This window comes from Lasioglossum baleicum, chromosome 3, assembly GCF_051020765.1.
Source record: "Lasioglossum baleicum chromosome 3, iyLasBale1, whole genome shotgun sequence".
Classification (NCBI taxonomy): domain Eukaryota; kingdom Metazoa; phylum Arthropoda; class Insecta; order Hymenoptera; family Halictidae; genus Lasioglossum; species Lasioglossum baleicum.
The window spans coordinates 7,414,806-7,440,494 of NC_134931.1; the positions used below are offsets into that span (position 1 = coordinate 7,414,806).

General features: G+C 42.3%; 1 protein-coding gene across 8 annotated transcripts in view; it reads left to right on the top strand.

Annotated features, from left to right (window-relative positions):
• The window catches only part of LOC143207109 (cell adhesion molecule Dscam2), a 252,777-nt gene that overhangs the window by 86,958 nt on the left and 140,130 nt on the right, over positions 1-25,689 (top strand). For all 8 annotated transcript variants that reach the window (XM_076420195.1, XM_076420198.1, XM_076420199.1 and 5 more), the window contains exons 2-3: positions 12,288-12,608; positions 24,712-24,873. In XM_076420195.1, the coding sequence (XP_076276310.1) occupies positions 12,288-12,608; positions 24,712-24,873 (483 nt within the window). The remainder of the gene's footprint in view (positions 1-12,287; positions 12,609-24,711; positions 24,874-25,689) is intronic.

Below are 25,689 nucleotides of genomic sequence, written 5' to 3' on the forward strand. Positions count from 1 at the left end.
ACGTCCAGTTAAGCGTACGGTTGTTGTAACTCGCTGATGGGACAATAGTATTAACCTATCCTAGAAAATGTACAGTTTCTTTATGCCAATTATTTTCCAGTCACACGACGTTTCTTGTTTACGGATGTTTCTTCTCGACACAGTTGAGCATTTTTAATTGCATCTTCCTGTTCTCAATTCTAATTGTAAGATATAAAAAAATTTATAAAAAAAAATTAAACCGACTTCGAAAAAACGCACTAAAAAGTATAAAATAATTTCCATTTAATTTATGTGAATACACACGAACTTAAATACAATACAATCTTTTCGGAGGCGGCGCAAAATTGAAAATTTTCGACACTGGAAATTACGAAAATCCTTAAATTCTTCTACATGCTTTCACATATTAATGTATCTTCTCTTCCCACCTACTGATTTCCAAGCCCACCATATTCCAATGAAATCATAATCAGCAACATCTGTCATTTGGAAAATTTTTAATTTTTGCGCCGCCTCCAAAAAGATTGTATTGTATTTAAGTTCGTGTGTACCCACATAAATTAAATGGAAATTATTTTATACTTTTTAGTGCGTTTTTTCGAAGTCGGTTTAATTTTTTTTTATAAAATTTTTTTTATTTCACACTTTTTATCTGTGTCAGCCGTCACATTCCAAATCGTAATTTATAAATATCTGAAAGCCGCAATCAGTAACGCGGTAACGACGTCGCGTCGTTACTGTTCCTAATATCTAACATTCAGCGGAGTTCACAAGGGTATCACCACCCTACATGTTCGCAAATAAAATCGTAATTAATAAAAAAATGTAAATTTTTTTGCACGGGACCATCCCGGGAACATACTCTACAAGATGCAAAAGGTTTCGTTCCGATTGGTCCATCTATCTCGGCGCAATCGGTGAACATACATAGAAAAAAAAGCGAAAAAAAAGGCACATACAGATCGAATTGAGTAACCTCCTCCTTTTTCGAAGTCGGCTAAAAATATATTTCATGTTCTAGTCAGTTTACGAAACCTCGAAATTCAATATGGAACTTCTAAAGCTTTAGAATTAGAGATTTAGAATTAAAAACAGTATCCAGAAGTACACTACATCAAAATCAAGGAACGTTTAACAATTATTTGCGATTCGCTGTAACAAACATGCTACCATTGTGTCGGCAACTGTACACCACAATCACGTATTCCGTACAGTAGGTGCAATCAACTCGAAAGTGCACACTCGTAAACCTGCGGCTCCGTATCGTTTAAGAGTACTTTGATTTTTTTCGTTGCCGCAAGGCAAGCTCGAAGTACTTAATCCACGTGTAAGACAACAATCTACTCCACGAAGTATCTTCCCATTTACCTTACTCCCGCTCTTCGACGAATGTTTACATCCGTGGTTGAGATAGTCTTGGCTTTTTCCGAGCAATAAACTTGCGCCGCTAAGACCAGTTGTTTCGCGGAACACCGTCGTAAGGGACGGTCCGGGTTCCGGAGCAAAAGGTTTTTTTAAGTCTCTTTTTAAAATATCAAATTGGTTCTAAAGTATAATCTAGATAGCGGAGAGAACGCCACAAAGAAGAGAGGCACGCGAGAACCAACCAGCCTCTTGAAATCTCGCTGGTTCGCGAAGAGAGGAACTTATAAGCGCCCTTTATCTCTCGCAAAGGAACACACACACACACACACAAATTACTCGGCATTATCGTTTTTCGATCCGCATCTCGGGGCTTTTTGGTCCGATTTTGCATTAGAAAATGTGCAACTGGGCTAAATATTTCGACAAGAAACTTCGCGAGGACCTTGCACTCGGGGCGGAAAGAGGCGAAACTTGCCTCTTGCCTCTTGGCTGCATCAGCTACATAGTTGTAGCGCCGGGTCGTTTCTGAAATTGTTCGTAATCTTCGAAGGGCTGGTTGCGGGGGAGGATGGTGCATCCTCGGCGTTCATGACGCAGGGGGTTGGAGGCGGGTATAGCGAAAGTTTCGCGATGACGATCGGCGCTGGAAAGGAGAGAGGCCGCGTTCCAGGTTCCACCCCATCCCCTTTACCACCGGCTACAACCCTCGTAGCCAGCACGGTCGAACAATGGAAACAATACATTGAAATGAGAAAGTTGGTTTGCATTGTCGGGCAAGCGGGCGAGCGAGATGCAGCTTCCTCTCTATCTCTTTCTCGCTTTCAGCCCCGTGGCCGCGCGAGCTGGATGATTCGCGCGTCTGTCTATCTGTTTTCGTCCCGGCCTGTTCTCTTTCCCACACGGCAGTTTTTCCCTTGCTGTCCCACCGCCTTTTACTCTTTGTGTGTCTCTGTGAGGTACACGTACACTCGCCGCCGAAAGTACACCGGTGTCGGTACTTAAGGGGGTCTTCTAGTCTATAGCGTCATTTTGTAGGCCTCGCGTGGACATTTTTATAAAGAAATCGTTAATGGACAGAGGAACATTACAATTACCATTGTTAGAAAACATTGAAAATATGCCAGTCGAGGAAAACGATGATAGTTTTCAACAAGATTGAGATCCGACGCCCACAACAAAGATAGAGCAAGAATGATTAAGTTGTCAGCTATGCAAAGTGCTAGAGTGGTTATCTCTATGGGTAAGATCTTGGAAAAAAATTTGATTAACACCTTCGAACCTCCTGAATTGAGACAAGTACAAGACATGTGATCCACGCTTCTCAAATTCGTTTGGACGAAAACAATGGTTCACGGCGTGGCGAAAGGGTTAATGTAATGTCATATTCTCGTTGAGTTCCTTGTGTTCCTGTTTTAACACAATGAATAGGCTTTTCAATAATTGTTTGTACCACATGGGAGCTTAAAAATCTTCCTTTAAACAATAATCCTAAAGGAATCTCTTAGATCATATCATTGAAGGTGAGTGTCTGTTGGTGTTGAAAAGTCTGGTACAAAATCCTCAGGCATGGAACACTAAAAAATTATGGGACAATTGCCGGTAGAGAATGTGGTAACGTACACATAGTATGATTTCCGACAAAATGGTTTCATTGGCTCAATTTTGCTGCTCACTGTACTTTCCGCGGCGAGTGTACGTATGCCTGATTCCGTCCTCCTTCGTTTTCTCCCATTCCAGCCGGTCCCCTCATCCTCCACGGCTTTTTCCTCTTACGAAGAGACGCTCCCCGCCTCGTTCCCCATCGCCCGGCTGAAAGAAAGGATTGTAAACCGCCGGATGAGCCGCGGATTCCGGAATGGGGACTGCTCCATTCGTCGCTTTTCTCTTGGATTCGCGCGATCGAGCGACCGAGCGGGCAGCAGCAGCGCGCGCGTCGGCAATTAGTCGAAGAGATACCTGTCCCCACGACGCTTTTTAATAAGTTAATCGGTTTAATAAGTTAATCTGTCCCCTCGTCGTCGTCGATCCACTCGCGCTGCCAGCATGCCAACCTGCGAGGGAACGAGATTTTTTCAGGGTGTCTTCTGGCCTAGAACGCCAGTTGTTGTTTGAACATTTTTGTAATGAAATCACATGAGTAAAAAAAGAAGTTCATTTTCTTAGGGGGAGGGTTTACAAGCAACCCTTTGAGTGTATGTCTATTATAGTGGCCTAATTTCATTTGTTTCTCGATTATTTACCTACGTTCCATTCATATGATATTAAATATCAAAAAGTTTAAATCTCCAGCAAATTACAGCAATGTATGTAGAGATGTTATAGAAGTTCTTTAGAGAGCAAAATGCGGAAAAAGTAAAATCGATTTTTTCAAGGTTATAGACCAGAAGACCACGTTAAGATGCTGTCCCGCTATCGGTGGAACTCGAGTGGAAATACGGATTCAGACAATGCCCCCGGGAGACAATACCGGGCGATACAATAACCGTGTGTATCATTTTCCCCGTTTTCCACGGTGAATGAACACTCGCGGTTTTCGAGTGCGCTATTCACCGGCCCCAACCGTTTGTTAAGTTAACGACACGGCCCGGACATTATGCGGGATCGTCCGGGACGGTTCGTCTCGCCGACCTCGGGAAATTATGCGCGTGTTGTGATGTGTACGCATCGCGCGGCGCAGATAAAATAATGCCGGTATTTTAAATCATCCGTTGAATTATGTGTCCATTTCATGGACTGGTTGTTCAGTCGGGTTGATAAGGGTGAAATGTTTTTTTCTCCGGCAAAATTGTGCGGCCGGTTAGTTTTTTTTATCACTTCGGACCGGGCAGATAAAAAAGTTCTACCCCTGACTTTTTACGATTTACTGTACGGTCAGGCCTGGTTACCGAAAAACTGGAGATTAGCGCGCGCGGATTCGAATTTTTCTGCTCTTTTTACCCCCGAAGTGTGTAATAAGTAGACTGCGGATGTTCATACAATTTGCAAATTTTGTAGAAGAATTTTAAGAAAGTGGAATAACAAATAAAATCTTGTTTTCAGTGGTAGTAGCCTTTGTTTTGATCTGAAACAAATAAAAATCATACTGAATTCGGTAGAATTTTATATGCTAGCATTTTTTGAAAATTTTCAGGAGCCATAAAGGCATAAAGATCCGCAGTCGAGTAATAAGACTGCTTTGTGAAATTATTTCTTCGTCCGTTCTACGAAAGTTTCGCTACGACGCTCATCGTCATCCTTCATTTATAATATAAGAAACGAAGTCCACGTAATTATAACTATTTTTATCCGTTGCTAATTTTTGGTAGAAAGAAAATGTGTGTTTCGAGAGAACTTGAATTTTTCTGGAATAAAGCATACGCTAGCAATAGTATGAACGATGAATATTTTTTAACAAATAAGGAATTTGTGTAAACTATATAAGACTCGTTTACTCCCAATGATACACCAGGACAATCATAATGAGTATCGTATTCGTCGCTCCCGTTTTTACGTAATTAGTGAAGGTTAATTTTCCAGGTCTGCTCTATTATACTCGAACAATAGTATTCTAAAGCAAGAAGGGAGAGCCCAGAGCAAGGTAACTATGCAGTGTGTTTGGAAAGCGGGCGATTCTATGTGTTAGTGCAAAGCAGAAATGTAAAATACAATTTTTTCAACCTACAGCCGTGCTCACAAGTCTTTAAACAAATGATTTCAAACAAAAAATATGCTTCCCTATAGTTAGCTATTTTTACATGAAATAAACTCTAACAATAACACGGAATTGTTTCTCTGTCATCGACGTTGTTATCTGCGTTTGTGAAAATGTTTAACAAAAACTGAATAACACCATAACATTACACTATTTGCAAACAATTTCACACAATGATCGCTGCACGGGCAAACAAAACTGTACTGGAGCGCATAATGATACCTGCAGAAAAAATTGAATTCCCATTTGCCATTTCTTCCCTGAAAAAACACCGCCATTCTTCCAGTTATACTGCATACATTGTACGCCGTTGTGTATATTACACGGTTTAGTGATTGTTCCGTCCCTTTAACTTTTATGAACAAACATGTCCGATATGCGAATATTATGATGATATAAACCACGCTCATAAATCTGCAGGAAGAGAATTCAGATTGTAAAGCCGTCTGTATACCGGACGCATTACCCTCAGCCGCATCAAAATGTTTAAAAGGTCGGGCAATCGATCTGGCGAGGAAGATTACATTCGGCATTCAGTTTCGACGAGCCAGTCTTGCTGAACGTGTCCCGGAAAACACTAGGCGGTCCGCCAACTTCGTCCAAAATTTACGAGCTTGAATTTTCGCGAAATCATTCTTCGCACGTAGCTAAACGACACTGCGATTATATACAGGGTGACTCTCGAAAAACACAAAAATTTCCATTGATCAAACAGAGTAGTGAAACTATACCTATTAATGAATTCGAGGTCATTTGCAGGTCATAGTGTACCACATCATTGAACTCGTTCTGACATCAGTTACAACACTATGAAGTTAAAAATATATCCTACCGTCTCAAAAAACACCGATGACCTTGAAATGAAGGAAAGAGAAACTTTAGTCACAACAAAATCTGTTGTGTCATCATATTACCATTTTGAACGGTTTTCTTTCACTTTTGAAACTTTCGTTTATCCTTCAAACCTACTACCTTCTGTTTTTCGTTACCTACCCTGTATATTCGCGCAGGGCTAAGATAACAACGCTGCGGAAAAAAGCACCCATACATACACACGAAGGAACAAACAAAAACAACAAGTCACTGTGGACGATCCTAGTAATCATTCATATTTCATTGGGTACCGTTCGAATTTTTCATGTTGTTCGAATGAATGGTTAATTTTTAAATTCATCGTAACAGAAGGGAAAAACCAGCTCAATTTACTGACCGAGGGGATGAAGATATGTAGACCAACAATTCCGTTTTTTTAATCATGCATCGACGTTTAATAGATAGGTAATAAATTGTAGACAATTAATAAAATGCCGCGAGTGCTTGTTAGAAAGATTGAAACTAGCGCAACAGGTATATTGACATTGTCTTTTAACCTGCAACGAGGGCACAGTGATTCATAAAATTATTAGAGTAATCATATTTACTAGAGGTGTGCGGGACTGGGACGAGATTCCCGAAAATGTTCAGGTTTTCCCGAATATATTCCCGATATTTATATACCCGAACATTTTTGGGAGTCCCGTCCCGCGGTTCCGCACACCTCTAATATTTACACAGAATAATAAATTGTGGCTTTATTATGAATTTAAATATTTCGATCGTCTATCTAATTGTGAGAGGACGTGGGATTCTAACGTAAGCGCGCCAATTTGTCCAGATAGTTCTAATAATTTGATCACCCATACATTACAGCGAGATGATTATCGGCGACCATGAACTTTTGAACAATGTACAATGTAATTAGACGATAATTACGAGTGACCGCCAGTGTGAAAAATGCATTATTAATAAGATTATGATCATACTTAATCATATTACGCAATAATTTATCAGTACATTATTAAATTATGGGATTTCGATAATGGCGACCTGTGTATAGCACGCAAAATTGCTACTGCAGTTGACGTAATCAATATAGTACATATGCATAACATATACATATGTATACATATTCTCTCCATCAACTACAAGACACAGGAGCCAAATATAATTTTCTTTCTTGCTATAATAATTTTAATAAATTGAAATCAGTACGAAATCAGTCCAACATTCTCAGTTTCTTTTAACCTGTACACTGTTTTAAATTTCACCCGCCAATCTTCGTCATAACTGCATAATATCCGCAGTTCAATTATAATACAATTACTTAAATACGCTCTCAAGAAGCACCAATATTTCACTAATTCACAATATTACGGAAATCGATGTTTGATCGCCGTCAGATCAAGGAACTAGCGAGATACGAAGGTGTGGGAAGTTGAAAGTAGCGCGAAGGTACAAGCGGGACGGAGAAAGAAGAAGGAAGAAGTAAAAGAAGCGGCAGAAGCATGTCCGGGAGAAAGAGAGTGGCACGAAAACTTTGATCACAAGCCATTAATAACACGACTCTCGCTTGGAATCGTAGCCAGACCTAAAAGGTCGGAAGCGGAGTGGTCATTCGAGCACGCTTAAAGAAGAATCGTGAAGAAGAGGCCGGTCGTTAGAGGCTGGGAACGGGGAGTGTAGCAGGAGGAGGATGCTGGGGGTTGAGTATCCAAGGGATGTTGACGCAAAGCATTACGCAGATGGTCGATGGACGGCTGTGTCTCGCGTCTCTCGAACAGCTAACAGAGAAACAGAAGTGTACAGCTTCAGGGGTTCTCCCGATGACGTCGAGGGTTGACTAAGGTTAGGCCACTCAGTGTATCACGTAGAACTCGCCGTGGAAGGGGCGAGCGCGAACACAGTCGCGCAAACATCGGTGTGCACGCGTGCCGGTTTAGTATTCGACGACCACGGTCGTCTGCATAGAGAGAGAGAGAGAGAGAGCTGGTTCTCTCCTCCTTTTCCCTCTTTCCCCGGGCCCTTTTCCACTGTTACAGCGGCATCGCCGAGTACATTCAAAGAGGGAGAGTCGTCGAGTACCTCCGTCAGAGGGTAGCGTGGGGCCGAACCCCGTAAGGGGTGGTCACGGGGGTGAGGGGCCAACTAGGAGAGACTCTCCTCTCGTTCATTCTGTCCTCCTCCAGCTGGCGTCTATTGTTTAGTTATTCTGATGAGCCAGTGCATTTCAAATACACTCGAGCGGGCCATTATATCGAGGAACACATCACTTCCTTTCGCGGGATCGGTTGTGTGCCCGCGCGGGAGCACGTGCTCTCTCTCTCTCTCCCTCCGTATCGCATCGTTCCGCACGTGGTTTTGCTGTCCTCCGCGACGAGCATGCCAGCGATTCCTGGCATTTTGATAGGGCGCACTGTCGTTAATTGGACGCAACCGTCGAGACAAATCGGTAGCGCGTGTCTGTCGCTCATAGCACGTTTCACAGAGACCAGTCTTCCACTTGAGCGGAAGAGCCCGTTGATACTCCGGCGTAAACGATTCTTGACGACATGACAAAGGAAATATATAAAATTCGAGGCACACCGGTGTGCGGAAATAATGAGAACAAAGTAAAAGGTCGCTCACTCTTTCTCTCTGTACCCTCGGCTCACCGTACGACGCGAACGTTCCGTTCAACCGCGAAAATAACGCAGTCGATGAACGAACGCGTAGGCTCCCGTTTTTTCTCTCTGTCTGCACTTCTCTCCTCTTCTTGTACCCGTCCACTCATTTGAGCGAGGCAGGTGCTTTTTTGTTTCCACACCGATAAAAGCTGGACCCGATGAATGGATGTATGGAGGAAGCGCGTTTTATTCGATCAAAAGCATGTTTTTGCTCGTTAGCGTCCGATTATCCGCGATTCAGAATTAAAGCTGTCGGCCAGGGCGTGCGGCGTGGCGCGCCGCGTCGCAGAGTGCCGATTTTCTTTCAACGGGGTGTGTACTGCATTCCCGGCAAATATGGAGTTATTGCAATACTCTATTTTTACGATGATAATCCGGATTGCGTTCTGCGTTTGCTGAAAAAACGAACGCGAAGGTAATAGGAAAATCCCTTGTAATCTGGGACCAACGAGCTCTCGAACCGGACCAGCTTTTCCGAGTTTCCGTCTTGGAATCTCGAGTAACAGTTTTTTCGGATGTAACTTCGGGTGTTGCAGTTCTCATTGTCAGTGAATGCGTCATGTCAGAACTTTGTGTTTCTCCAGGGTTGATCAAAGAAAATATTATGTAAAGAAATTCACACAATTTGCACTGTTTTAACTCTCTCCCTTTCCCTCTCCCTCTCTCTCTCTCTCTCTCTCTCTCTCTCTTTCGCTTTCTCTCTCTCCCTCTCTCCCTCTGTATTATTTTGCAAATGGATAGCAATGATAACCTGGAAAATTTTTAAACCTCCACAAGAAAAACTGATTCACCATCATATGCTCAATTTTTCAGACGTTTCAGGACTCACCCTCTGTTTTACCTCAAACACTTGTTGATAAGACACTATGTAACAAGTTATTTGAAGTGTTAGTTTTCACTGTCTCGTCCTGCATAATTTTAAGTAGGACAACTACTTACCGGAAATCTATTACTACGATTCCCAATAACTGTCCTAAATCGAAGACGAATTTAAAAATCTTCTGTCTAAAAATCTATGAAATAGTGAGTAATGTGCTAAAAGAGATAAGATGTCACACATTTGTTCGACGATTAAAATGTTTGTGTTCAAGCCTAATCGTTCAGCGCATCGAAGAAAGATGACGAAGGATGGAGCAACAGAAAGAGACGTGCGTCCATCATTCTAGGAAATTGATTTGCCATTCCGGAAAATCTAGAATTATGTTTATGACGAGATACGGCGCGCTTTGCTCTTTGCTCGGTAGAAAAATTGTTGCGGGGATGGGGTAACAAGAGGCGCAATGGGGTGGGAATGTAGGTCATGAAGTATTACCTGCTACGTGGAACGAGCTATTCCTTGGATAAAGGAGCGGTGAAGGATAGAGAAATCTCGGAAGAGAATGCGGCTGGTCGAATCTTCTTTGGAATAATACAGTCGCCCCGGAAGATGCTAGAATTCCTCTCTCTCACTGAGGGGTTACGTAGGCACGCGATCACATTCGAGAACCCGGTGCGAGTCACGGTTCTAAGTGCATCTTGGAAACAATCCTGCCAACAAAGAGGGAATTCCCGGCATTCGGTGGGCTCTCGTGGAAATTCTTCGTTACTTCCGCGACAAGTCCACACGCGAGACTTCCGCGGATAAGAATTCCCGGCGAAAAAGAAAGAGTGACAACAACGTCGTCGTCCATAGTGTCCGAACTCGATTGGAAAAGTTAATTAACGACGACTTCGTTCGCGTGAGACTACCGAGATGTATTGAGAATACGGACGACACCGGAATCCTAAAAGCAACGTCCCCGTTGCCGTGATTTACTCGCGATCGACCCGCTAGTCGGTAACTTGATTCGTCTTCCCAGGAAAATTCAGCTTTCTCCAGGAACCGGATATCTCCCCCAGGCTGGTAAACGCTATTGGCTCGTTTTACGCCGAATCGATCACTTTTGGTAGTCTATTTCAAGAGTTCCCTGCAAAATCAAGTACGATATTAAATCGTCATTTTAATGGTTTCGGAATTATTTCTAACATACATTTTTTGTCGAAATCTTCTCGACTTCGATAACGAAAGTTTAACGTAATGTACCCATACGTTTCTCATTGAAAACTTAGTTTTCCGGTATTGAAAATTTAAAATCAATTCTTGATAACTTATGACGATGATGACACGATGAATTAAACTCTCCCAGAATCACGCGTTTCACATCATACCCGATTTTGATCACAATCTTGGCATCGATCGTAAAGATTCATCGACTTGACGTGCAGTAGTGCTGCTTTAATATTTAGCGCGCCCGTAACCGTTCGAATTGGAATGATTCCCTACCGCACGTCTTCCGACCGCTTCTCGCACTCGCTGCACATACTTCGAAGGAACCAGCAGAGAGACCTAGGTCCCGTTTATCACAGATTATTTACTAAAACGTTCGTGGCACACGCGAGGAAGTAGCTCGTGCGCGCATATTCGTCGCACGTTCCTTCGGGATTCTGTGTGCTCCGTCGTTGGACCGGCTTCCAGATGGGCAATGTTGGACGGAATGTTGAATACATCCGTGCGGACCGGCATTCCTACTTAAATCAACATAACTCGGGTGATGAATGGTTAACAGGGTTCGCGGGGGACGCAATGCGCTCCATTTATGGAAGCTATTACGGCCGAATTTCAGCGTTAAATGTGTGATTTATGGCCGGCCGTATTATCTTCGTTCATGTCCCGTTGGCGATACACTCATTGCTCCCCCTGTACCCCACGATCCCCTGTACCCCCTGTCCCTCACATTTCCCTCTGAACCACCCTCCTGCGATAGAACCCTCCGTACGTTCCTCGTGCGTCGACGGTGCGCGCAACCAGCCATCAGGGCTCCTATTTCTGAAAATTACTTTGAATTCGCCAAGCCGGTCGAAAAAATTCATCAACCCGACGCCCACGCGCTGCGACCATGATTAATGTCTTTCTAACTGCCGATTGAAACAGTAAGGAAAATTGATTTCTCCCTGATCGAACGCGACCCGATGGAGAACACGGCCCGCGTCACACCGGATTCACCGAACTGGCTGCTGATCGCGATTCATTAAAAGTTATCGAAACGACAACTACTGGGTGTTTCCTATTTGTTTGGTAGGATTCTGGGGACATAATCTACGAGTGGAAATAAGAAAAATATTGTTGGATTTTAAATAATCTTACGGAACGCTAACTATTGTAAATATCTATCACTTATTCTCACGCCACAAAACAAGATACTTGACCTTGTTAATTATTACTAGACTGCAGATCATCACGCAAAATAAAAGTTTTATACATCAATTGGAAGATACGGGAGCTAAATAAAGATGTTTTTCTTTCGTTGATAATGTTACTGTGTTGATAATGATATATAATATTAATGTCCTTCAATTCTTTTGATCTATCTACTGTTTGAAGTTTCACCTCTTATTATTTTCATAAATGCATAAAATCCGCGGTCTAATTATTACACAAACTTCAATTGTATACCGGCACCAATATCATACCGTTTTAAGTCGCTGTGTTTTAAATAAAATCTAACAGCTCGAACAGAATTCTTAGAACTGGTTCTTCCGATCCCTGCTCTAAGCGAGTAGCAATTTCTGAGCGATTCGAGCGTCAAAGCGCAAGTACAAAGATCGCGGTCCATGCTCTGTGCAAGGCATAGAGGCGCGGCGACGTGCTAAATAACCGGGGATTACAATGGCGCACCGCGGAAATTCCAAATATTCGTGGCATTAGGATCCCGAGCCTATTATAACGATATCTGTCCCGTGTGTTTCAGGCAGCGACGCCTCGTACGAGATGCAGGGGCCGAGCTTCGTGTCGGAGCCACCGTCGCGTGTGGAGTTCACGAACGTGAACGGCGGCAGGGTTGACTGTATAGTCAGAGGAAATCCGGCGCCCACCGTCGACTGGATGGTAGCGGACGGCGGCAGCATAACGAGTATCCCTGGAATCAGGCACGTCCTTGGCAACGGGACGATCTACTTTCCTGGCTTCGAGGCCGAAGTGTTCCGGCAGGACGTCCACTGGGCCATTTATAAGTGTTCCGCCGTCAACAGCGTTGGCGCCATCGTTAGCAGAGACGTCACTGTCAGAGCAGGCACGCCAACGCGAAACTTCTTGCTCGTTATCTACATTATGTTGTCTCCTCGCTCTCTGCACACCTTTTCCCTCATTTTCGCCGACAAGCGAGACCTCACTCCACCGAGTCCAACGTTCTCCGCGACCTCTAGCTCGCTGGAAGACAGAAAATCACGGTAGACGGCTGACGTATTGTTTTGATCGATGGTCGGTCTCGATATGGAAATGTTTGTCGTTCCCCGGGTCGTTTGCATCGAGGCCACAGGTCGCGTTTAGACGACGAGTTCGACGGTCTGCCGGAAGGATCTTGCTCGGAGGGTTTCCATTAAACATCGCCAGCCATGACAGCACGAGCAGCCGCCAGCGGCTTTTTCTTAGACGGAATAATTCAACCCCTCCACCGATCGGCAGAGATAGTACGTCTTCGACGACGGGACGATATGAAATATTTATTCCCGCCGAGTCCGTGATTTGGTTCGCGTTGTCTGCGCGCTCTCGGCGCACCTGGTCGCCCTCGATCTCCGTGCGGACACGTCTCCGCCGACGGGCATGTAATTCATAGTTTGCCGATAGTTTGTCGGCGAGACTGGTTTGATGGCCGAAAGGGAGCCGTCACAAGGAGAAATTCTTTCTTTTCCGCGTCGCGGGACTGTCTTCGGTGGCCGTCCGAGATCGATCGGCGGAATTATTCAAATCCTTTCCATTGAACGCGGGGCAGCGACGAAGGGAGATGTCGTCTTATCGGGGCGCTCGTTTCCGAGGGGGTCCACGGGGCTGGAACAGATGAGCTCGTTCGGCTCGGTGCGGAGCGAAAAGAGCGTTTACGGTCGCGTTGTTTCTGGGTGCTGTTTTATCGGCGTCGCTCTTCTCAAAAAACCGGGCTCCGTGACAAGATCCATGGAAACATGGGGGTGGCTGGGGCCGCGGCAGACCAAGATATCGAAGCCCGCCCCAGCGATAGATGGGGGCAAAAGCTCCCCGGTGTCTCCGCGAGGCGCCTTAAAAATAGAGCTTCCTCCGGGTCAACGAACCGGAAGATATCTTATCGACCTAATATGCCCGTAAATCATCGTCGCGTGAACGCAGCCCATACCGTTTCAGATTCATGCTCGCTACCACCTCTGCCGCGTCAGCTTCTACCCGCCGCGCCGCGCCGCGCCGCTTCGCTCGCGTTGGTTTTCGCGTCTTCCTGACGCGATACCCGTGATCTCTCTCCTTTTTGCTCGAGCCGTCTGGCTGGCGACCCCTTCCGAACGACCAGCATCGCTGATTCCGTCGTTTCCCGGCCGAGAAAAGTGTCTCCTCTCGAACCTGTACGTGTATTCGGCTGCGCAAAACGGATATGATTACGCGCCAGCGCTGCCGCCCTTAGGCTTACGTATGCATCCTAGCGGATCCTCCTCGTGGATCATGCTGACTACGTTCGATATGCGATTCGAATAGCAACAATGGTTTCCCGGTCCCGATTCGCAGGTTCCTTACGACAGCAATTTCGACGCGGTGATCGAAAACACGTACGCCTCGGCCATTCGTCGGACGTGTCGCCGCTGGGTTCTTTTTCTCTGTCTATCTAGGTGTCCTCTTTTCAGCTATTCAGCTATCTACAACTCTAAATCCTCGCGAGCAGATTTTATGCAGAGCTCAGGCTCTGATCGTGCCACGCTCGTTGGACCGTTGCTTCCGCATTCTACGTTGTCGGGTACCCGGCCCATCGCAACTCTCAGGAAATAAGGGTAACTGGGCTGATAAAGGGGATCGCGTCCGGAGGGTGGCTGTGTTTAACGATTACCCTTTGCGAGTGTTTCGAGTGTATTACCGGGAGGGGAGATGATTGGCTGGGGTGCGTAATTAAAGTGTTAATTTTGAGGAAATTGTGACTTTTCAGTACATCTGAAAGGGTTTAAATTGTGGCGTTCAGGATTGTGTAATCGCGGTTGTTGACTAAACTCTTCAATGGAAACAAATATCGGCGATTACACTTCAGAAATTGAGGTCGAATACCGCAATCATTCTCGTATAATACAGTACTGCTGTTGTACAGTTTTTAGTAACATTTCTTTGGCTGTAATTAATGATAATGTTCATGTTCTTTTTTTGTATTTCACTGATTTGCCGTCAATCTGCTGTGTTTCTTCTCCGGTTTTTCTTCTAATAGATCTTGCAGATCTTTATGCCAAATAGAGATATGATGCATCAATTTCAAGAAACAAGAGTCAAGGAGGAATTTGTTTATTCTTTAAATAATTTCAATGAGTCGGCATCGTACAATAATACAATACATCATAAATTAATAAATAGGAGTTTAATCCTATCGTTATTACGGGTGACTATAGTTACCCGATAAAATGTTAAATTGATTCATACCTACGTTATTTCCATGGTTACCGATTTCTTTCGTTTCGTGATTGTTTTGTACCATTTGTATAGCATGACAAAGTATTAAATGCTCACGCCAGCGGTTAAATAAAAGAGATTTTTTCATGGGCAATAAATTTTGGGATTTTATACAATAGCGGAAAAATATTACATGGCGGCTTAAAAGAAATTTTATGTATCAATTTTATTTTCATATTACTTATCTATATAATCTACATGGGATAACTATGATAGATTAGAGAAAATTAAATTACGATCGATGGATACCAAAGGGCTCAAGGAACTCATTCACTACGATAAATTTTATCCTTCTAATTTCGGATTAGTTAAATGAATGACTTTGATTTCATTGGATTTTTCGAGTGTTGTAATTCGGCAATCAACGCGTAAAAAGTTTTATCGATATTTTCCGGTTTCTCAGAGTTAAATATTCTCTTTGTAGGATACAGTATTTCGGTCGATACGCGAAGCCACAGGAGCTTCAATCGTATTTTCCTCAGCCACGCGCGATTTTCACGGTTCGCGTGTTCATCCGTAACCCCCTTTCTTTGCTGCCTTAATCCGGTCGAGGCGCGTTCAGTTTCATTCCCTTGTAACGAACTATTTAAAGTACGTCCACTCCGTGGCGAAAGAAGTAAATTAAGGTCCTCGAAGAAGGAAATTGCATCTCTAGCAAAGAAGCACCGGCGGAGAATGAAATAAAAATTACGTTCGTGTTCTTTCTAGCGGTCCAGTAGCATTTTCTAGACATCGACACAAACGACCACGTTGTTCCTCCACTGGCAATGACAGTCTCTTTCTTACGACGCCGGGCGAAAGACAACCGAATATTGTCGCACAAAAAGCTGCGCTGGTTCATTGACGAGCGGTCCAGGTTCTTGTTAACGAAACGAATCGTTTAATACAAGAAATTTTCTGTGGAGAATACGCCCTCGCAGAGACCGTCGGGAGTTTAACGACGTGCGACGTTTGTGCAAAAGCAACCGGGCTGCCTTATTGTGTCCGCTTTCAGCGCGAGACTTGCAAAGCCTCGCGAGCTGGCTGCGATACGCTCTGCCCGATCTTACTAAGACGTTCGTTTTCTTCCATTTACCTGGCACAATGTAGCCCGGGACTTATTATTCCTGTATATTTCGTAGTTTCGGTTTAATTTCGTGCCGCCATCGTCGCCGACGCAGTAATGAGGAATCTTAACGACCGTTGCGAGCCCTCGCGTAAATCACACGCAGCGCCCTGCCGTTGAATGTTCCATTGTGTCGATCGCGCGCCCGTTCACTGTTGATTCGATCGATCTTTCATTCCTTTTTCGTTCCAACACTTTCCCTTAACCTTTTAACTACAGTGACTCGATTTATATTCTGACACTCGTAAGAAGACGATAACTTTTTTAATATTGAACTATACGACTGCGAGTTTGTTTGGGAAGTTAGAACAATTACTTTACTACATGACGTTAAAAAGAAATCTATAAAAGAATTGCATTTGATTGGAATTACAAAGAAAATACTAAATGTTGTTGATTACAACTTTTTATGTGGGCCTATATTGAAAATTTAAAAAATACATTTTGTATATCTGTATCAATTATACATATTATACAGGGTGTTTCATTTCATTTCATTCATTTTTTCACATGAAAAAATAAGTCGAAAATATAGAATAAAATTTTTTCATGTGAGGCTTTGTTTTAGAGAAAATCGACTTTGAATTTTCGCCGGGTACGTGCTTTAGTATATGCAGAAAGTAGAATTGGTTAATCATGGTCAGACGCATCACACGATTCCTATGCAATAGCACGTGTATTCGCTGCATTTTCAAACTCGATTTCCTCGAAAACGAGTTGCCAAACGAAAAAATGTTATTCCTTTTTTTCGACTTATTTTTTCATGTAGTATCACCACCTTTTCGCTTGTACCACCAATTACGAAACACCCTGTATATTGGTTTGGCAAGAAAATGATTTCGGTATTTTAAGATCAAATAAAACCGAATTTCTTTATTCAAGCGATGAACTTTAATCAATAAAATATTTTTTTATTTATTCTTTTTAGTAAAAGAACATTGAACAAAAGAGAAAATATCTTATTCATTAAAGTTCATTGCATGAATAAAAAAATTCGGCTTTATTACACTTTAATGTAATACATGTATAATACATATATATAATAAATTTAATGTAATACAAATAATATAATACCTATTCTGAAATTTTTATAAAAATCGGTTGATGTGGAAAAAAACTGCAGGCATAAAAAACTGCAAGAGGTTTGTTACAAATATAGGCTGAAAATTGTGAAAAACTGCAATTTTCACCATCTTTACACGTTTGTAGCTCATTGCAACGTTGACCGATGTTGATAAAAATTTCAAAATATGTATACATAAAATGTTGTAAACAACAACTTCTAGTGTTTACTCTGCAATTCCAACCAATTGCAATTTTTTTTAAAGATTTCATTTCACGTCATGTAGTAAACTGATTGTTCTAACTCCTCAAACAGACTCCCAGTTGTATGGTCCAATATTAAAAAAGTTATCGTCTTCTTACGAGGAAGTTTCTACTGTACATCAACAACATAATTAACCAGCAAGCACTTGTTTACATAGGTCGTTCATCATTCTAGAAGGTTAAATATTTTCCCGAATTATTTTCCCATTTTTATACATACACATTTCCAAGCGTTTTATCTTGTTAATCCCATTAGATAATTGTACACTCCCGTTCATAAATCATCGGACACCAGCTGTAGCCATTAAGAAAATCTTGATCGCGATGTAGTTCTTGCATTTTGCAGTATACTTGCGTGTACTTATACATTAAAAACATGGAAACATTAATCATACGAAAAAGTGGAACATGTACGTCGTAAATCAAGATACAACGCTTGGAAAGAATCGCAAAAAAGTTTCGAGAAGAATTAATCAAGAAACATTGGAAAAGTTCACCATCAGAATACTTAACGTGAGCTCGCTTATTTTCAAAACATAATGGAGATGTATTAATGAAACTTTTATAATTACTTGCACTATGAAACAAAGTTTTCAGACAATTAGCATCTAGTTTTAAAAATGCCACCACAAATAAAATTTCATAACATAAATTCTATATTCTCTTTCGAGAATATTATATTTATATTTTCATTCGAGAATTAACATTGTCGGTGAAATCAGCATCAGACCATTATACCGTACGCTTTCGCAAATACTCCAGTTTTCCTTTGGAGACCACGCTCTCAGTTATTAAACAATGAAACGTGCAAATAATACTAATACCGCAGAGAAACCGTGTGACACTAGCAATTGCGTTAATTGTCTCGAAGCGATGCGACCGAATGTTTCATAGAACTGAAAGGAATAGTAGTAGGGATCTCTTCATGCATAACACTCAACGATCTGTCGGATATTTTTGCAAGAACATGCCGTACGCCATTCCCGCGCTTCAATTATGCTATTACGCGTAGGCTCCGTTGATCCGACGACATGCCACGATTGACTATTGAAATGAATATTCCCCGAAGCAAGGACCACTGGACCTGAGATCGAATCACTTGAATATACATGTCGGGAGCCGATGGATCGCGAATTCATACAGCTCGAGCGACAGAAAGATGTTCCTGTTTTGCTGGTTTGCAAATATGTATAGGCGACGTCGGACGCGAAGCATCTGAAGAATTTCCATTTTACCGCTCGCAGACGCGCTTGAAATGCTACTCTACAGGTTTAAAGAAAATCGCGTCTTTTCCGCGTATTCATAAAGAATTACGCTTAAAAGATGTGCTTTAAAATGGTACGCTTAAATTCCCAAAATTGATCAAAAGAAAATGGTAAAAACCGGCCAATCTCAGGCATTAGTGCGGCTGAGTTGATGCAATTTACGACAGGAAGATGATTAAATTAATTCAAGAATGTGAATATGTTATTTTCAACTTATTATTAAACAAATGAACAATCCTTTATAGGGTTAGTGTTTGTGGCAATTGATGCTGACAATTTTTGTTTTGCATGAAGATCCACAGTTTAGTTACGAGTAAATTATTAACATTTAAAATGACACCATTTCATTAAACCTTTAGTTTCAGTTCTGTAAAAAAGTAATTCAATTACATAGTCCCTTCTGTTTATGATTAGGAAATGATAGCACCACAATACTTAGCAAAAATCAATTTTGATTGTTTGTTTGTTTGAACTATTGGTAGGTTTGCTAAAGTACAAGTGGAAATATACACAACAGTTTTTATAGTGTCGCTGTGCAAAAAAATCAGAAAGTCGTTTGAAAATATCGTGTTCAACACTAGAATAATCTTTTAAACTAATCCTATTAACAATTACGCGCGGCGTGGTAACAATACCGTTCCGACAAAAAATGGACTTTGGGTGCAACACAATTTTTCGTTGCTGCCCTATGGCGCGAAAGGTACAATTATTTTTAATTGACGGTAAATCTGCAGTCCTTTGCTTGATCTTCTTTCGGAGCTCGTTGTCGAGTTTACAACGGACGCGAACGATTCGTGGGGTTTTTTCCCGTAGTTGAAGCGTTTTTGAAACTCTCGTTCGTTGAAATCGAAATTCACGAAAAATTCCGGGGAAATAGTTATTCTGCGCAAACGGCTCACTTGCGTTATAATCAGGATGGAGATTGAAGTTTGAAAAAGGGTGAAAAAATGGTGCAATTAATAATTGCACTTACTTGCATTTGACGCTTCTATGTGATAAGGTTTTTTCTTTCCATTATTTATTGACTAATGGTCTCCATACTATCTAATATATCAGACTGTTAACAATGAACATAACGGAGTACGAAACAATAGTACAGTTAATAATTTCATTCCTCCGTAAGTTACAGACATTTTTTATGGTTTTTTAAAGTTGTACGAACTTTCTGGCATGGAAATAAATCATTACTAGTGTAGAGTAAAATATTGCACCAAGGTATTAAATAAATTGGTATTTATACTTGTTATAGCTTACCACAACTGAAATTTTTCATTCTTGTTTAAAAAATGGAAAAATGAGTTTGCAGATCCATCGTGTTCGTGAACCATAATATCTGTTTGCAGGTCAATCATGAACAGACGCATCAGCCAATTCCTATCTAATACATAGTTCGCGTATTCACTGAATTTTCAAACTCGATATTCTCGAATATGAGGTGTCAAACATATGTTATTCCTCTTATTCGATTTGTTGCTGCGTATAGAATCACGAGCCGGCCATTTATACCATAATGTCAGAAACACTGTACAATTGCAATAGAGCTCGATACTATTATAACCTATATTTCTGGTTAGTTTTGAGGGCTCTCTATGAATAGCTCCAACTATGAATCTAGTTGCGATATTTGAAAAACTAGTGCGTCTTAGGTATCTCACCCTGGCAACATTTTTCTTAGAGTATGAACAGTAATAGTGTAAATAATGATTTCCTACCTTAGTCCGTCCGACCATTTTGCCCCACCTCCTCCGAATGAGATGTTCCCGAAAATGTCGTCGCAATAAAATGGAGTTCGGGCGTATGTCGAAAACGCGCGTCTTGGCGCCGGTGTTGCTGGAAACGGGTTTCGGCTTGAGTCCGCGTAAAATTCGAGCCGCCGAGAAAGGACGCATATTTCGAGCAGAATGGAGTTCTCTTTCCGGCAGGTGGCTACGGATGGGGTGGGTCAGAGGGCTAGGATTGGGACGAGTCGTGCAGCCTCTCTCATCCCGTAGGTTTCATGGTTTGTAAATATTACCTGCCACGATACGTCTGCCGAGTTTATGCTTGGCTTGGTTGCCGCGTAACCGAGAGCCGTGTGATACGGGGGTGGTAGTAGAGAAGCGAAGGCAAGGGGGATGCAGCAGAGGCGAACTCACCGAGTTTTTACCCCATTCTGGAGTCTGAGTGCCTCGCTCCGCTGACTCTCGAAACGGGTTCCAGACCCGGGCCCTACACACCACCACATTCTCCTTTACCCAGCGCCTCCACCACCGTCGACCATCGCCTCTCTCTCACTCTCTCTCCCCCCCCCCCTCTCTCTCTCTCTCTCTCTTCCTGCATCGCGATTTCTCGTTCTGCATCCTTGCCTCGTCCTCCTTCATCTGGGCCTGCTCTTTCGCCGACCTTTCAACCCAGGACCATCAACTTACGCGGAATGCCAGTTCATGGCCGGATTGCGACAGCCTCAAGATTTTGGATAAGATACCGCGAACCCTTCGCCAACTCCCATACTCTATCAACCATCCCCCATTCGGCTGCATCGAGACCCGGAGATTTTTCCTGCGTCGTTTAACCCGATCATGCGGGTGCCGCGTGAAGAGGGCTCGAGTGGTATCGACGCACGAGGGTGGTCTTTGGTCGATGGGGGTGCAATTACAGATTTAAATGGTGGGATCGAGTGATAAGAGTCCGGGGAGTTTAAAAGATGTTAATTGAGCTGTATTAACAGAACGGATAGTAGCGGAGGGAAAGGGAACTTATTGGCCCGTTGCTTAAAATTCCTTGATACTGATTGACCCTTGAAATATTCATCAGGAAGTTTAATCCCCTGTTCAGGAATGAAAAAGAATCCCGGGGAGTTGATTTAATATTTGATTAATCAACGGTTCTTCGCTTATGAATCTTGCGTGCGATACATGTACAATTCGATTTACATCTGTTTCTAATACGTACGCCTAGTTACGATGATTCTACGACAAGAAACAAGTTAGGTATTCGGAGTCATCGGTAAAGAGTCATCCACGTTAAAATTAACATGTAGATATCTATTATTGAAAAGCTAGATGAAATGCGAATTTCCTATTCCTCGAGTAATGAACACTTTATTAAATGAATATGTTTAAAGTGTACCATACACTAACAATACACATATAAAAATTATAAGTTTCGTTAAATTTTGCAATATTCGACCTGCAATTGTGAATTTCCGACATTACTTACGTATTGCTGTTTACCGTGGCTCGGTTACCAAATAAGCGACAGTAAAATAAGCTAAAAGGTAAATAACCTAAACTAACCACGTCTTCTACTTTAAAGTTGGCTTAAAAAATTGCGTTTTGCTCAACGAATGTTTATTTTCCTGGAAACAGGTAGCGCAGCAGAAACATTTCTTATGTTTGAAAAATTCTCCGCGAAATAGAGAACATCCGCGCGGATTTCCTTTCCGCAGCCATCTGTGTTGCATTCGGAAACTGCTTTCCTCTTGCCATGTAAATACTTCGCGGTTACCTTATCTATTTTGGTTCCCTTCGTTGTCAATTATGAACTTTCCCAACTACAGTTGGATGCTGAATGATGAAACGGCACCGGGGCGCGAATTATCGAGATATTTTCAATTAATGGCCCCGTCTCGCTTCAGTTTGAGCGGCAACCATTACAGTTGATTTGGTTGGAGACGATGTTAACATCTTGTAGGTGTAGTGACACAAAGCCTGCTCGGCTGAATTTAATCCCATGGTCTCGCGGCGGCGCCCTCCATTTTGCTTTACACCCTCGCCGCACTACTTGACAACTTTTTTCTCGCCTTCGCCCGTGTCCTTACCGACCTTTTCCACTGGCGAGACAATTAAGTCGTGCAGACTGACGCCAGGAACGGATTCGAGGATTTACACTTGGACTGACAGCTTCGAAAATTCCATAAAGTCAGAACAATCATTCCAGAAATCAAATTTATTTCTCACGTTCACTGTCACACCAATGCCCACAAAGTTGCACAAGATCAGAACAATGTCTTTACAAAAATACAAATCATACAAGAATAGAAAAAGCAAATTTTATTACTGGGTAGATGCATATGAAATGTTTGATTCTTAACATAACTTTTTTGTACACTCATTTTACTAGCCACAAATTATGGATCAAAAATATTCAATATAAATTCTCTCCTTTGCTGTCTACTACATATTATTAACTGATCTTATCAACTGCGGAAAATCAGAGAATTGTACATGACACTCCAGACTAATTAATAGAGTGCTTAATCATCATACAGCATGGCCAATCATTGATGTATAAATAATACCATAGCAGTGTATCATGAACAGAACTAACAATAATAATACAGTACTACAAACGGCGATTAATTATTGGTTCCCCACAATCTTATTAAACACGGCCATGATGGAGCATATGTACATATATTCATTCGTATTGGCGTACTTCTATGACAGACAATTAGTCCAATTTGAACGTTATTGAAAATGTTTTTTACACTGGATTTTTGATAAAATAATATAGAATTTATTTTTTAAATGTTCAATATAGGCCCGTATAAAAAAGGTTGTAAACAACAACTTTTAGTATTTTCTGATTCATTTCGACCAGGTGCAATTTTAAAAAAATATTTTTTCCACGTAATGTAGTAAACTAATTGTTCTAATTTTTTAAAAATCCAAGTCGTATGGTCCTATAAAACGTGTGTGCAATATTATTTTGATTCACATTAATTCATCCAAAGCGGACATCCTTAGCGCGTACCCACCGCATCGCAAATAATTTCGAAGCCAGAGAACATGGTGTATCGACTGCTCGAAATAATTCGATTCCCGTCGCTAAATGCATATATACAGTTCAACGGTCCAGCAGTGGATCAATAAAATCCTCGATTCCTCGCGGCACGTTTCCCAAGATCGTCGTGTGTTTCGACCCGCGACACACTCGGCACACGGCAGCGAAATTTTCTCTAAATTTCCCGGCATTCCGGGAACGATATCGCGAAATTGGGCATAGCTAGCGGAGCTATAATTGATACCTCGTGAATTCCGCGTATCGGAGCGCAAAGCCGCGAACCTGTGAACCCCGGTTAACGAAGCCGTGGTTTAACGTCATTACGTTTATCCAAGTTGGGTTATTAACGTTGCGTATATCGCGCCGCCTCGAATAATGTCGGAACAAAACGGCCGGCAATTAAATGCCAAACACGATGCCGATAAATCTGTCCCTGTAAACCGAAGTCCATTGAAATTTCCGACGACCGCGTGATAGACGATAGTTTCGTCATAATTTTCGGTGGTCGACCGTGATCGCAGGCCTCGTCTCAAAGTGATCGGAATTATCTGAATGCATTAGCATTTACCGAAATTCTCAAATCTTATTGACGTGGTGACTGCACGCTTATTGTTATACCTAGACTGCGGATGTTTATGGAAAGTAAAAATCGTGTACTCTAATTGCAAGACATAGAAACCAAATAGGAATTTATTTCTTCCCCTAAATTCAACCCCTAAGGGGGTGAAAAGGGGTTTCGAAATCTAAGATGGCGACATGACATAAAATTAGAACTCTATAGGGGTGAATGGGCGGTTAAAAAAGGTTTTATGGAGAAACAATATCAATTTCCGAGGCCATTAAACGGTTTCCTACGCGAGCGAAGCCGTGGGCAAAAGCTAGTATAATTATAAGAATGGCCTGCTGTCCGAGGGTTAAATTTCATTAATTTTGAATGCGGTTGGAAATTTAACATTTTTCTGCGTTTCACCGATTCTGGACCCCTGTGCGTCTGGAGTGGCAAGGTAGATGGAGGAAGAAGGACGAGGGGGGCGCTGGAGGTTTGGAGGTTACCGAAAACGAGGAAAACGAGTTCCCACAGCCGTCATTAGCATACGAAATTTTCCGAGTTTGTTCTCGCGCGGCGAGCTCGAGTTTTTTTCTGGACCGTCGAATCCGAGTCTGGGCTCGGTTGCCGACTAAGGGACAGAGGGGGTGTGCAAGGGGAACAAGGGGTTGGTTGTACTTTAGCCTCGCATTCGAGCGGCTCCTTTGTTTGTGTGTTGCAGTGGTGAGCCAGCGTTACGATCCGGAAGTGCAATGTCCCGGCGGTTTCCTCGGCAACAACGTACTTATGCGATGCAACGTTCCCAGTTTCGTTCGCGACCACGTCACCATTACGTCTTGGCTTCAGGAGCCGTCGTTCAACATCTATCCGTCCACGATGGGAGGTGAGTGAGCCTTGGATATCGCTTAATGACGCGCCCGCGACCGCTCATAAATACGAATGAGCCGGCAAAGGAACGTTGGGTCCTCTCGCCGCCATGCCGCACCAAGGAGCATTTCCGTCACGATTTCCTGCGCCCCATCCACTGTCCCGTTACTCTTAACTCCCTCAATTTATTTACCGTCCAGACCTCGACTCTCTTCTGTCTATGGAGGATCAGCAGTAAATGGGCTGGCCGTTGTCCCGAGGAAAGTTTCATTCATAATTATCCTCCTTCTCCTCCTCCTCCGTTCCTTCTCCTCGTCATCCCCGCGCTGAGTACTCGCCGATGAAAGGATCGTTGCGATCATGATTCGTAGACGTAAATTGAATGAAACCGAACGAGCTGGCTCTTAGTTTTGCATAGTGTTACGAATCGACAATCTACAGTGGGTGGTCAAATTAGTATAGTCATTTGCATAAACTGACTAATTGAATATCAACCCCCAAGATTCCTAGAAAATCAAAGTAATTTAATTAATAATTATTCTAAATATAATAAGTATTCTAAATATCGTGGTAACGATGAATTTCTAAACCTGATCAAAGGTATGTGTCACATATATGTGACCTATACGGCAGTTGTGAAACATGAAACAGTAAAAGGATAAGAAGGATTCAAGAGTATCAGTATATTATCAACTACATAAATGGAATTATTAAAAGAAGAAAATCTATTTTTATAATTGCTTCTTTTATTGCATATAGATCCGCAGTTAGTGTTCCTTCTCGAGAATTCCTTCTCGAGAAATTTTATAGTTGGTTATTTCTCATTTCTCGA